The sequence below is a fragment of the Lactuca virosa genome, chromosome 6 (genome assembly GCF_052849685.1).
Source record: "Lactuca virosa cultivar CGN04683 chromosome 6, Lactuca_virosa_CGN04683_v6, whole genome shotgun sequence".
NCBI classification, from domain to species: domain Eukaryota; kingdom Viridiplantae; phylum Streptophyta; class Magnoliopsida; order Asterales; family Asteraceae; genus Lactuca; species Lactuca virosa.
The window spans coordinates 225,923,819-225,939,734 of NC_136431.1; the positions used below are offsets into that span (position 1 = coordinate 225,923,819).

General features: G+C 35.7%; 1 protein-coding gene across 1 annotated transcript; it reads right to left on the reverse strand.

Moving 5' to 3' along the window:
* Nucleotides 1-2,058: 2,058 nt before the first annotated feature.
* LOC145122722 (bax inhibitor 1-like) lies at nucleotides 2,059-3,917 on the reverse strand. The gene is made up of 6 exons (XM_079058288.1): nucleotides 3,767-3,917; nucleotides 3,129-3,272; nucleotides 2,936-3,027; nucleotides 2,661-2,847; nucleotides 2,496-2,568; nucleotides 2,059-2,402 (listed from the first exon to the last, which is right to left on the reverse strand). The coding sequence occupies exons 1-6, from the start codon at nucleotides 3,845-3,847 to the stop codon at nucleotides 2,293-2,295; spliced, it is 687 nt and encodes a 228-aa protein (XP_078914414.1). The 5' UTR covers nucleotides 3,848-3,917; the 3' UTR covers nucleotides 2,059-2,292.
* Between the last annotated feature and the right edge of the window lie 11,999 nt (nucleotides 3,918-15,916).

Consider the following 15,916-nt stretch of genomic DNA (forward strand, 5'->3'; position numbering starts at 1 on the left):
CACCTTGATGTTGATATATGTCTAATCAGTGACATGTACTATTGGTCATTATGCTACATACACAGCTAATTGTAGAAAATAGCACGAATGCTCTTGTGCCTCTCTATTGTACTTGTGCTTTATAACCAAAGTTTCAGGACAAGGGCATAAATTATATCATTCAGTATATTTTTCTTTGTAGCTGTTGAAGGTTCAGAAGTAGTAATTTGCATGGTGACAAGTTTCTTTTGCCATCTCTTACTGAAGTTGCAAAATATGGTTCTGGTAGCATTGCATCCGAAGTGATTCAGTCAATAAAGGTGAGTGCATGCACCAGGGGTCAGAAAGCAAGTTTATGAAGATATCAAGGTGAGAGAACTGGTACATTTTCATAGAATTTTTACTCTTGGTAAACTTGAATATAGCTCTGAATTTATGTAGGTGGGTTTACAATGCTTTTGAACAGAATTTGTGCAAATACACATCCATTTGTTCAGGTAGTTGGTCTCCAATCCCATTATGATTTAGTTTTTATGCATCGACAGTTTATTTAATCTTGCAATTATTATTACAAGTTGATATTCTGCTTAGAGGTCTCTTGATTGAACATCGTAGCAATGTAGAAGTTGCATTCAAAAATTTTAGACCAGAACCAGGTTTTCTTTCGTATTTTTTTTGTTGATACGCCATACATATAGTCGTTTCTAAATTATTTAATACTTAAGTTGTTTATTTATTCATTTCTTTAAAATCAGGGTGAATTACATCTTACTTGCCATCTGGAGGTCCATTTGTGAGAATGGATAATCACATTTATACCAAATACGTTTTTCCACCAACCTATGATTCTCTACTTGGAAAGGTTTATAATATTTTTTGAAGAGCAAATTGCAGGAAATAACAACTTACTTTACTCTTTTTACTAATATAAGCAATTCACTTTATAATAAATACCCGTAAAAGCAATCTATTTACGTTTTCCTTACCTATAATCGACATTGTACTTACATTTTTAGTGATAATCGCAATATGTACCTCCTTATAGCAGTTTGCTTACATCTCTTCAACCATTATAGGAAAGTGCTTACTATTATGGCTAAAAATAAAGAAAAGAAATGTACGTACGTTGCTATTATGGTTAAAAACTCTAAGCAAATTGCTATTATAGGTGAGAGAAATTATAAGTACATAGAAACCCATTTTCTTTTTAAATATTATGGGACTTATAAGGAAGTGTAACTAGGTTGCTATTATTAGTTAGAATTCTAAGTATTTTGGTTTTATGAGAAATATGCAAGTAGGTTGCTTAAAAAGAATGAATTTCTAGATTTGCTTCAGGTTAATAGACCACAAGCAAAGACATAGTTTATGTATGGAAAGAGTGTTTGGCATTAATCAATTGGGAAATAACTTCAGCAAAAAAAATAAATGTAGAAGTAATTCTCTTTTCTTTTACTGTATAATGATATGTGTTGTCTTTATTGCTTACTTTTTAGTTCGATACATATTATGTCACTTTTTTGTTTAACCTATTATTTTTCAGCTGAAGGTGGACATATTTTTCATCTAGGCCGATAAAATCCAAACGTCAAAACAAGTCGTAGAAGATGTATCAAAAAAACGCTACCTTCCAGTATACTTTCTAGTTGAATTTAAATATGTTTGCTGATTTATGTGGAGATTAGATGAAGAACAGAAAACTAGAATTTGGAAGGAAAAACAGAAGACGAGGTGAATATCAGAATATGAGGACACGTGGGAAATGAGGCAAGTTGCAGATATCCACATTACATCATTCATGTATAGGTTAATCACTTATGACTTATCTATGCATGTCTCATTATTAATAGGATATATTATTAAATATTTATGAGATATGTTACTTTATAGTTGTTGTGTTGGCATTTCACATATATAGGGCCCTGTGACAAGGGGAAGGACCATGCTTAGCTAGAGAAGCATAGAAGCTCATGCTCATGGTGTTATATTGTTTAAATATTTTTGTATATGTTAAATATTTTTGACCATATACAAAAATTTGGCAAACCATTTGCTAAACCAAACACGATCTCAATTGGCCAAAAGGCCTTTATGATAAAAACCCTATGATTTTGGTTTTTCTTATGATTATCCCATATAAAATACCCTTTTCACACCGGATGATCAAAGAGGCCAAAAAAACAAAAAAAAACCTTTTATGACAAAAGCTCACTGTAAAACCCGATATCATATTAAGTCTCTAAGTGACATAGAACATATCCACGACTGATGTTAAAAAAAAAAAAAAAAACATGTACCACACAAAAGTATAAATTATACCGAGTTTTTATTTGTAGTTGAATGCAGCTTTTGTTCATAATCCCCCTCGTCCTCATATTCTTCCTCTGTTCCCTTCCGTCCCAATTGTTCAACTGCATCACATACTAATAAAAACAGCAATAAAATCAGTATAAAATGTGAGGGAGCAAAAACAGCATTCAAGTCAGAAAATAAGTTTGAGGGGATGCTTCACATACTCCAAGTCATTGGGATGAGCACCTGAGTTGCAACAACCATGCAACCAACAACCGCCATTAACCCAAAATAAATCTGCAAATTTGAAACAAAGACAATTAACACAAATGGTCGAAAAAGATGGAAAGAAACTGTAAAAAAGAATGAATCAGGAGTTACGTATTTACCTCAGATTGGAAATAAGCAGTGGCACCACCAAAGATTTTTGAAGCAAAATGTGACCAGAAGAAGATTGAAACACCAGAGGAAAGAAGAGCTCCAAGATAAAAAAACTCTCTACGCCTTTCTAGCATGGCAGCGCCTGAGAAACAAGCAAATGCGATGGCAGCTCCTATGTATTCACTCACCCACATGCTACAAAACCAATAGAAATATACATCAAGAAACATTAACGGGGTAAGTTGAGTAATATATAATAATTAATAAAAGGAAAAGAACAAACCGCGTGTCAAAATCTATGAATAATTTGGCTACAGAAACAGAGGAGGCTCCGTAGAGAATGCTAAATAGGTAATATGTCATTAACCTTTTGTGCTGGAATAAGAATCCCATGAAGAATATATAAGGAATAATTAAGATTAATAAGATTTCAAGAAATCATTGGGTATATACGTAGAAGATAACTAGACAACTACCTCTTCCCATGGAGGAGTGGCGATCAACCAAAGCATACATTCAAATGTTGCCAAGGCAGTGAAAAAACATCCATTGTCCAATAGGATATGGAGATAAAACCCGAGTGCATATGCTATTAACAAGCAACATACTTTCGCATATCCCTGCAATCACATGATTATAGGAATTATATGTTATCATACATATACACATGCCTTGTATAAAGTCCATGTAAGCAATATTTTATTTGATTATTTTTTATCACAATTAGCGAGTTTGATGTTAGCACCACAAAACGAACAGCATAGAAACATTAGACCGTTGATTTTTTATTTTTTTTTATTCATTATACAAAACTCAGAAATACTTCCACAATCCACATGCACTTTGAAAACCAAGTAATCAAAACAAGAAAGACTCAACGCAGTCTGAATATTAAATATACAATAATAATAACAATATATCGTCTAATAAATATTGGTTAGAAAAAGAATGAAAAAGAAGATATACTCTTTCAAGATTTCCTAAACAAAATTGTTAAACAAAAAGAATCATCTAAAAATTTCACAGAACCATTTTTATCCAAAACCACACATTTATGATTTATTTACTATTAAGCCAGATCAGCCAGATTCCACAGAATATACAGTTTACAAACCTGCTTCAGAGCAGTCTGAACTTCAGGAGAGATTTGGCGAATATCCTTGAGAGAATAGCAACTCGACAACAAGGATTCCATTGAAGTTGAAGACAGATACCTACGATGTCAAGAAATTTTGGTATTGAATAAGATGACTCTTAGACGGCAAACGATGTGCCGTATTTATAGATGTTTAGTTATCTGGTAGGGTTAAGTCAAATATTCGAACTTGCAACCAACTATTGACATATAATTATCTCTATTATTAAAGAGGAGAAATGATGTAAATGCAACTCTATTTATCTTTTTTTTTTTTTTTTTTTTTAAACATCTTCGATTTTCCTTATCAAATCCTTAAAGATTTTTGTTTGTTATAATTTTTAGACGGTATATTTGTTATATATGGTGTTTATTAGAGAAATTTTATGAAATAACCATACTCTAAAGGGTGTTTTCATCTTTTAACCATAAAACTTTGAAATTTGTAAAATGACCATCAGATCTACAGAGGGTGCTCTCAGGATCGTTTAATGGCTCTGAAGATTGGTTAATGGCTCTGAGGATCTGTTCTTAAGCAAAACATAGGGCCAAATTTTTAGGTATGAAAACCTATTTGCCCATTTTCTAAGTTAATTATATGTTGTTAGGGTGTATGATAGTTTGTATGAATGTATAATAGTTTAGTGATTAGTAAATCCCAAAATTTTGCCCGATTTTTGCCATGGAAATATCGTTTCTGCGAAGAACAGATCCGTAGAGGTGTTTGCTCAAGAACAGATCCACAGAGCGCCCTCTGAGGATCGATGTTCATCTCTGCAAAATTATTATTTTTTTATTTTATATGCAAAAAGGATTATTAAGTAACAAAAATTATTAAAAAGGATTATTAAGTAACAAAAATTATCAAAAAAAAAAATAGACTTGTTGATTTTGGCACTATGTTTTGCTCAAGAACAAATCCTCAGAGCCATTAAGCGATCCTCAGAGCCATTAAGCGATCCTCAGAGCCACCTCTGCGGAACCCTAAAAACCTTCGAAATTTTTTGTCCTTTAGTGCTGCCACCTCATTTCTGCAGAGGTGTGTTGAGATCCTCAGAAGGGTAAACGGAGCACCCTCTGCAAATCTTGGTCAAGTTTTAGTGTACGCCCAACACAAGGAATGGTATGCTCAGTGTACGCGCCAAGTGTTGACTTTCGTTGACTTTGACACTTGGTCAAGTTTTAGTGTTTTTGGACCATGAGGAGGTCAAAATGTTCCGTTTTCCCTTAGAAGGTTTAGCTGTCAGATTTGGACATGCAAGTGAGGTTTTTGACTTTAATTATTAATTAGGGTCAATTGCTTTATTGACTAGGCAGAGTCTAGATCCGACAGTTCGAGTGCTAGGTGTTCCTGTCATCATTATCAGGTGAGTGTCCTCTCTTATTCTTACCTGTCTGGTAGAATAGTTGTATCTGTGATGACGAGCTAGGTCTTGATGCTTTATGTATTGCTAATTATATGTGAATGGGACTGCTGATAGTCTCCAGGGTGGCTGATAAACCATCGGGCGTGCTATTAGCTCATTGGGACTACTGATAGTCCCCAGGATTGCTGATAATCTATAATTTTCAATTTTATGTTGTGCTGTATATGATATTTTGGGGAACTCACTAAGAATTGTGCTTATACTTGTTGATTATATGTGGTACGGTGAAACGTCCCAAAATACGGTGCTTATACTTGTTGATTATAATTGTGCTTATACTTGTTAATTTATATATAAAACCATAGAAACCCAAATCATCTCATAAAAACATAGGTGGTAATATCTCAAAACATCATATCAAAATACTGTATCAAAATCACATATCCAAATATCAGAGTATAAACATCCCAGGCTAAACAAATGGTGTGTGCACTGCAGTTATCCCGAGCTCTTCCCCTTGCTACCGGAAGTACCTGAACCAAAACTGAAAACTGTAAGCACGAAGCTTAGTGAGTCTCCCCAAGCTACCACATACCATACACATAATCACATAATCACGTAACCTGGGTCTTGCCTACTACATCGGGCCCCGTGTCACACCCTCAAACAGGAACGGCGGAAACATTCGGGGGGGGGGGGGATGACGTCATGTACAATATCACAACAAATGTATAATAGTAATTAAAGTAACAACAATCATTGTATTGATAACATAGTATTTACATTGTGTTCAAAACATTACTTGTTTAACATTAATACTATAACAAAAGATAAGACGAGATACATCTATGCTCCGTCTTCGAAACGCCCGAGAGAGTACCTGTCTACTAACTTTCCTGAGAATACAAATGTTTTGAAAAAGTGTGTCAACATTTAAGTTGGTGAGTTCATAAGTATTTTGTTGGAAAATATATGTTCTTTGTTATTATAAATGTTAATTTGTTCTTCCAGAAAATCCAATATTTTCTTAGTAAATAAGTCATAGTCTTAGTACCTTTATACCAAAAAGTATAAGTTTCGTATGTTTATAAGCTATGATTCGAGGTTCTGGTTCAAGTAACTGGTATGACCCGTACTGTTACCTCCTATGATTGCTTAGTGTATGCAAATTATATATAATTAAAATTGAATGGACAGTCGATTGGGTGATCCTGCCCTAAGCCCACAACCAAACAAGGAACAGGAAGAAAGGCGGAAACTACACATTCCACTACATATCGGATCTTCATTGTATATAACCCTAACGTAAACATTAAGTAATCATAGACTTTAGCAAAGAGAATATTCGATATGTGTTTTTCTAAAATCCTGTTCGTACCATATTAGTAAGTAATATAATGTATTGTTTTTCGTGTAACTGTGTGTAAATCTAGAAATTTTGTACTTGCAAATAATGTAATATTTGTTTTATTATTAAAATAAAACCCTTGAAAATATATTTGCCCTGAAATCCAAATGTAAAGTTAATATTCAAATAAAATTATTTGAAAATATATTAATCGTAAATATGTCGTTGTTTTCTTCTTGTGAGTTCTTATAACCGTACTCTAACCTAAGATGGCCTGATCGTGACGTTCTTCAGGCGTCGAAATGTTAACGACATTTGTCACCCCAGGCCTGCCGGCCTGACTGTAGCTAAAATTACAGGTGTGGGATTGTCAGTCCCATGTAGACCTATACACAAATATCTCGCTCTCCCTACAAGAGATTTTGGTTACAAGGCAAGACTTTTACCAGTACTTAGATAAGTACACGAAGACGTCTCACAAATTGTTTCAACGTGTTTACAAGTAATAACTGAAAATCCTTTTACTTTATAACATGAAGTTTATAAGTACACGAAGACTTTTACCAGTATTTAGGTAAGTAATATAATGTATTGTTTTTCGTGTAACTGTGTGTAAATCTAGAAATTTTGTACTTGCAAATAATGTAATATTTGTTTTATTATTAAAATAAAACCCTTGAAAATATATTTGCCCTGAAATCCAAATGTAAAGTTAATATTCAAATAAAATTATTTGAAAATATATTAATCGTAAATATGTTGTTGTTTTCTTCTTGTGAGTTCTTATAACCGTACTCTAACCTAAGATGGCCTGATCGTGACGTTCTTCAGGCGTCGAAATGTTAACGACATTTGTCACCCCAGGCCTGCCGGCCTGACTGTAGCTAAAATTACAGGTGTGGGATTGTCAGTCCCATGTAGACCTATACACAAATATCTCGCTATCCCTACAAGAGATTTTGGTTACAAGGCAAGACTTTTACCAGTACTTAGATAAGTACACGAAGACGTCTCACAAATTGTTTCAACGTGTTTACAAGTAATAACTGAAAATCTTTTTACTTTATAACATGAAAGTTTATAAAAATAGTTTGTTTGTTCCATAAACTATACCTATAATAGTTTATAAGTTTGTTTTCGTGTTATAACCTGAACTTTGTAAAATAGTATCTTTGTTCCATAAACTATACCTATCATTGTTTATAAGTTTGTTTCCATGTTGTGTGAAAATCGTTGCATCTTTACATGTTCCGTATACTGTATTTGTATAGTTTATCATAGTATTCAAGTTATACACAATATTTGTATATATATAGTTATATATATTAAGTTGAATAAAACGAAATCTCTTGTATTTGTTTATCGTATCGTTATGTTTTACCAAAACTTTGCCCGTAGTAATATATGAATTTGATAGTAAAATCTTTTCATAAAAATAGAATGATAAACGTATTTGGATGTGTGCATTTTAAAGTAAATTTTCTTGTATATTACTTGTATCCCCCCCCCCCCTTAAAAACATAGAAAATACTTGTAAAAATACAGGGGTATGAACTCATTTGATAAAGGTGGTGATTTTGACAGCACTTCTGTAACACCCGTTTATTTAATAAAAAAATTAATTAATTAATGATTGTATTACAACCCTAAAATCAATAATTATTTAGCAGGGTGTGATTTTGAGGAGCTAAATGTAAAGATTTTAAAAGTCGGGGATTAAAAGTGTAAGTTCCGAACTCAGTTTGTATATATATATGAAGACAGGGACCCCGTGGTAATTAATTGGATTTATATTAAAAAGGAAAAGAGGTGGAGGGGTTGAATATGTCATAATTACGACATTAGGGGTTGTTTGGTAATTCATGGGTCGAATTTGAAAGGAATTTATGAGATCAGGGGCTAATGGGTAAATATTAGATTTAAAGTGAAGAAGATATTGTGGGGAGGGACTAAAATGGTAAATGAGTGAAAGTTTCAAGAATACGGGACTTATACCCGGCGACTCTTCCTTCCCTCTCATTTTAATGGAACAGGACCCCTAACCCTAATTGATGCTCAGCCGCCACCACAAGAAACTACCCCTAGCCGTCATCGTTGGTGTCGGGTCCGACCGTTGCCTCCTTGACGTTGAAGCTGGAGTCCACCGCACCCAAGATCGTCGGCGAAGCTGATGCCAGCGACGAAGAGCAGCACAAGGATGCCAGCAGCGGGCTTTCGTTGCCCTCCTCCGGTGAAACGAGCCTTGTTCGCCACTGTGCAAGTCGTGTGTGTGGATACGAAGTTCTCGGTAATGATTGTAACCACCCATCTACTCCTTTCTCTTCGTTCTTTCTGTGATTTGGAGTAGTTTATGTCGACAGGGCTGCCGGTGATTTTAGATCACCGTTTTTGGTGTTTCCGATCGGTACCTGCCACCGTAGTGGCTGGGTTGGGAGTACTTCGGTGTCCAGCTCTTGTTTACGAGTGCGTGTGTATGTCTGCTCGGCTGGGGACAAAGAAAAACCACCGCTACCACCGTGAGGTGGTGGCTATCGTCGTAACCGCTGCTGCTACTGCCGTTTTGGTGTTGCTGCCGCCGCCTTGAGCCGCCAGGTGGGTGGCTGGAGTGGTGGATGCAATCTGAAGTTTATGTGCGTGTGTTTTGTCTAGTTGGAATACCAAGAACAGCCACCACCACCGCCATGAGGTGGTGGCTTCCGCCATGTGCCACCTGTGTGTCCTTATTTTGTTAGTGTGTGTGTGTCATCTTGAGATTTAGCCTTGTAAAATGTAATTGGAAATGGAATAATGAGAAAGAAACCCTAACCACCACCGTAGGGTGGTGGCTGCCGCCACCGGCCGCCGTGTCGGGTGGCGGTGTGCCTCGTTGATGTTGTGATTTGGTTTGGATGTTTGGACAAGGGACTAAAACCCTAATGGGCCCAAAGAAGCCTTAATGGGCTTAGTGAAACCCTATTGGGCCTAATGAAACCCTAATTGACATTAAAGCCCAAACATGTGTCTAATGGGTCTAATGGACCTTAATTGACCTTAGGAAACCCTAATGGGCTTAAGGACCTAGCTATTGGGCCTATTGGGCTAAGATGGGGATTGGAAACCCTAATTAGGGTTTAGAAAACCCTAATATTGGATTTATGGGCTTGGACCTATCGGGACCCACATTTGGGCCACTAGAATGGAATTGTGTGTTAAGCCCAATCACACCATATGATTTATTTAGAAGAGTGATGGATTTAATGGATTAAGTCCTTAATGGGTTAAGTGAGAAACACTTAACGCTAATCGTCATTTTATGTGAAACCCTAATTTCACTTGGGTTTATTGTTGGGCCTTTCTATTGGGCCTTGATGATTGGGTTATTAATGGGCCATCCAAGATCAAGCAAATGGACTAGAATAATTAATGGGCTTTGTAGTAAGGCCCATATGAGGAGTTAGGCCCAATTTGGAAAATTGGGCCATAGATGGGCCATAGTTTCGGCCTTCATGATTATGAGGTATTGGGCCATTAGAATACCAAATGTTGGACTGGACTTTTTGGTTGGGCCTTTAAATAAGACCATGTATAGGCCTGGGCCCAATTTGGAAAATTGGGCCATGTGTTGGGCTTTGATTCCTAATTGACTTTGGGCCTATGGATTGGGCCTTGGGCTTGCATAAAACCAAGCTTAGGGTAATGTAGTAATTATCCAAAGTATGTACTCATGGTTATGTAGTGGAACCCAATTATTAATTGGGTGTTATTTTGGTGTTGACAGTTCGGGAATCTGTCATCCAACAGCTGGGGCTGAGTCTGCGGGACTTCAGCAGTGTGAGATTGAGTCTGCGGGACTTCAGCAGTGTGAGGTGAGTTACCTTCCTGTAGGAGTGGGTCTACGGCCACAATGCCGACCCACTAGTAGGAGTTGTTTGTTAGATGATTGTCTTTGTGATAATTATCTGGTGTGTTGTTATCTGATATGCTAGGATGCTATGACATATGTGTTAGTAGTGGTAGGGGTGATATAGCCCCTAGTTACCGGTTGAAAGATACTGAAGGGGTAGATAGTACCCATGCATGCCTAGCAGTATGATTATGATATGTTATTATGTGATAGTGGTAGGGGTGAAATAGTCCCCGGTTACCGGTTGAAAGATACCGAAGGGGTAGACAGCACCCATGCATGATATGTTGTAATGTGATCAGTATGCTTATGATATGTTGTAATGTGATCAGTATGCTTATGATATATTATTATGTGATAGTGGTAGGGGTGAAATAGTCCCCGATTACCGGTTGAAAGATACCGAATGGGAGGTTAGCTCGCGGTTACCGGTTGAAAGACACCGAAGGGGAGGTTAGTTCCCGTTTACCGGTTGAAAGATACCGAAGGGAAGGTTAGCTCCCGGTTACCGGTTGAAAGATACCGAAGGGGAGGTTAGTTCCCGGTTACCGGTTGAAAGATACCGAAGGGGAGCCCAACTCCCAGTTATGCGAGACAGATACCGGTTGAAAGTTACCAAGGGATAGGCATTATGTGGTATGTAGTATGATGGGGGAACTCACTAAGCTTCGTGCTTATGATTTTTAGTTTTGGTTTCAGGTACTTCGTTTTCAAAGGAAATGAGTCGGCTTGATCGCAGCGTATCACACTATGGCTTTCCGCACATGAGATCTTTGGGATTATACTCTGATATGTTTTTATGATAATATGTTTTGATTATTGACACTTTGGTTTTGACATGAGATATTAATATAAATGTTTTTATACTGATGGTTTTATATAACAACATAATTAAAACGAAATTTTTGGTCTTGAATTTTGGGATGTTACAAGTTGGTATCAGAGCCTTGGTTTGAGGGATTCGGGCACACTCTCGGGTGTGTCTAAACTCAAACTAAGGACTTGGTATGAAAATTTTCAAAAGTAAAAAGAAGTTTGAAAAGAATTTGAAAAGAGAAGAGAACTTTGAAAAGAACTAGGTGTGTGATGCGTGCAATCAGCCGAGCTCAAGTAAGTTTTCCCCAAGATACCCATACATGTTATGATATGTTTGTTGGGTTTTGAGCATTCTAACACTCCTATGGTGTACATGCAACCCTAAATACCTTGGATCTATGTTTTCTCTATTATACATGCAAATATCAATTTCCAAGGTATTGTTCTAACTAGCATAATATAAAGTACATATAATATAAAATCTAGTAGAATTACATATCTCTATGTTGGTGCTTGATTCCATGTAGCTCGAGAGCCTAGTGCCCCAAATGTGACACCTCAAATGGTTCACACAACATCAAGTGCATTTGAAATAACTTGAGAGAAAGTATAACCCTTCATGAAATCGGTTTGCCCTCACTTCATCACTTAGTGGCCCATTTCTTCAATAATAGGATGCTTATATAGTTGTTACAATTAGGGTAAACCCTAATTGTCATGGCTTTCCATTTCCTTGGATCCATGGGTTCAAATACACCATGGAGCATCCATGGAGCATCCTATGGGTTTTAGCCCAACTTGATAATCCATGGAGCATTAGCCCACTATATAAGTATGGATGATTTACACAATCAACCCATATATTTAATTAGTCTTCTTTTGATCACTTAATTAATTCTAGATTAATTCTTGATCAATACTAATTAAATAATCTTATTAATATATTAGAACTTATAATATATTAATAAACCTTAAGTGTTATTTCTCTCATTTTAGTCTATCCAAATGCATGATGCCATGCAACCCAAATGGACCATGCCGGGTCGGGTCAAGTATAAACCAATTATAGTTATGGACTTAGACACTAATCCAACAGTCTCCCACTTGGATAAGTCTAAAACTATTATTGCAAGTATTACTTCATAACCCAACTAGCAATCGTAGCTCTCAAAAGCCGTTGTCGAACTCTGAACAAATCAATGACGCGTCCATTAGATAAGTGATCATATATTCCTCCATTCTAGATATCATATGGATTGAGACATGGATTATAATCATTCTCTCTGTCCATTTGTTGTTTCCTGATTTCCGATTTATGACGACTGACTAATTGAACAAATCAAATCAGTCCAGGCCCGGCCGAGCACTTACGTTTTGTCATCACTAAATCATCGAGGGGCCCACAGATATCGCTTTTATCCCGAAGGTAAAACGAATGGATAAAATTCGACTCATATGCTTGTACTGACTACTTGTTGAATCATACACAAAGGCACGTTTTATAACATCGAGTTACCAATGCGTTTACGTGCAATCAATGTATAACCAACTCATAGTCAACAACTCATATCTCTAGGTTTGAAGAATATAAGATATTATCGTCTCATGATTCACTCGTGATAAAATCCATGAAGTGATTCAAATGAGCATGGGTTGAATCCAATACTCAGAACTTATGAGCACTCATGAATGTTGTAGCAACCATTGCTATGTCTAATGCACATTAGACAAATCGTACAAGCCAAATTCATGACAGTCTTGATTCATATCTACTTCCAACATATGACCGACTGTGGATGGTTTGAATAACTTAGTCGTTCAGAAGAATGACCTAGTTATTCTGGAAGTCAAAACATGCAAAGTGAAACACAAAATAATACTAATCCTGTATGGCCCCAACACTTTGAGTGTAAATAAAAACCCCTTTTATCTAAGCACCATATTGATTACTCATTATTCATCGTTTCGGTTTATCAACTTAGTACTTGAATTAAAACAATAGTAATGCCATGCTCCAAGCATGCACACTATGTTCGTCCAAATAGTAGCTATGCCATACTCCAAGTATGCACACTATGTTTACATGTGGTCTTCTCTTTGTGAAACAGATCGATTGACAATATTTCAATGATGCTCATTTCACAATCCCAAATTCTTTACAATAAATGTAAGAACACCAAATTCTTGTCATTTACCGTAATCTTGTTAGATTCTAAACTTATATGCAATGATCCTCTTGTAATGACTATACCCAAAAGTCACAAAGACTTGGCAACACTTGACATTACAAAGAATTCCAATGGAGATCAATTCCATGGAAATGAAGTCTCAGATTCAAAGTACATTCCTTTGAACATCCTTCTTGCATTAAGTTCTCTAATCTTACACAGATTCAAAGAATAACTTCCACCTATGGAAACAGTTCCACATTCCCATTTTGACCATCACTTTTGAACAAGAGTTGCCTCTTTTCAAAATATGTCAATATGGTCCTTACTCTATACTTCTAATTGTCCATGAGTAACCAATCTTTGTTAAACCTCAATTTGTCCTCGACAATTGCTTAATCATTTTAGTCATATCCAGTTCTAATCCCTTTTCCCCTCTTAATGCTCTAAGCATTCCTATGGAAAATTTAGAAAGGATTATAGCACATGTAATCGAACCTATACCCGAAGCATATCGGACATGATTCATGCTATAAAATTTTTTATTAGCCATATTCTCACAATTCGAACTATGAAGAGGTATGCCGTAATCATAATCGAATTTTGAGAACGCAACATATATAGAATTTCCTTATGTTGAACCATTCCAACATAACATTCATATATATCCTTGACTAAAGTTTATTACAATCTCAATCTAAGCTTGTAGAATTGGAATGAAGTATGAAATCCTCTCCCTTAATTATAGGGAAACAACTTTTCAAAGCGAATTGAAAAATTTGTTTTCTATAATTAACATTGCTAACCTGCAACACTTAACATAATAATCATGCTCCCACTAACATGATGATTATTATCTTACTAGCATAACACTTATGCTCCCACTAGCTTTGACATGTACTCAGAAATCAGTTGGACTTCTAGAAAAACAATACTTTATTGACTTTCTTACCAAAGTTCAGATTTCTGATACACAATTGCTTTGATAAGACTTTATCAAAATCATACACCTTTCCTTAGATAGCTCACATGTTTGTCTAGACCTTTTTCAATTCTCACTAGTTAGTGTGCCGGTTAACCATACACGCTCCACTAACTATATGAGAATGCAAATATCACAACTGCTATCTACTTAAAATCTTCTTAGTGAAAGCGTTTCCTCACCATCATTTCCATGAATCGAAGAGAAACCTTATGAAACTTAGATTTTATGGTGTATGAGTTCCTATCCATGTGAATTTGTCATAACCATAATCACAAGACAAGATTAGTGGCAAATCCAAACACATATGGACTGAACTTGTTCAATCTTAATTTCTTGCCACCCGGCAGCACAATGGCCTACCATTGCTTCCAGGTTGTTATGCAAACAATTGAGAACTCATAGAACTCACAAGCATAGTCAACTTTTAACTGGAATAGACACAGAAATAAGAATATGTCAACACGATAGGTTACAAACCCCAAGTCGTGGGCTAGTGATTAACAAATATCTTGATTAGTTCTTGAACCTATCTTAAGATCTTTTAGACTCCCACTGTCCTCTTGACATATAAGACTCACTTGCCCAATATTCAAGATATAGTGCAGATTCTTTTACAAACACTTCACATAATTGGCCTTAGTTGGTCTTTGTTTTATCCAAAACATCACAACTTACCAATTTCAAATGTACAAGAGTAAGAAAACATTTTACTCTACATTTGACAAGTGTTTTAAACCTTTCTTAAGATTATGTCACTCAAGGATCAATCTTGGAGTATAACTCTAAGATTTTATTTTGGAACGAAGTATGATTTATCCTTTGATTTAACCATTTCCACAATTCACGATTCCTCTCCTTATCCACCAAATGCACTAAGGTGTCCTTAGAGGATCAATTATGATATGGTTCCATAATCATTAAGATAATCATAAAACAAGATACACAAGTACTCTCCCATCTCTTCAGATTGGAGAAACTTTTATCTTTCTGCCTTATTTGATTCTTCTTATTCAACCTTTGTGGAGGACCTGACTAGTGCACAACCTAATGTACCCGATCCTTTAGTCCTTCGATTAACTCACATGCGAATGTGAACAATGAATTAGTCTTAATTTACCAAAGATGAAAAATCTCATTCATCACACAATACAACTTGCATGATTCCAAGTTTCTATCCAACTGAAAATTGGGTGATGAGAATCTTCCCTTATTTGATAAATTATGACACTACCACAAACGAAAGAATCAAATTCATTTTCCCATATTGCTTATCAATGGAAACATATAAACAACAATTTTTCACAAATGCCTTTGTAAGGATACTTAAAATAAATAAAATCAAAACTTTTCCTTTTATTTTAAAAACTTGCGGAAAAAACTTATCCTTACAGTGGAAATTCATATGAAAACTTTGTTGTTATCTATTCCTAAGCAATATCTCATAACTCTTATGCAGTGGCTCAAAATTTTGGTCATCGAACCACGCGATCAGAATCAGCACACCTTTTCTTTAAGCTCCTTTTGATTCTTCAAAAACATCAAAATGTAATTACATTACATCA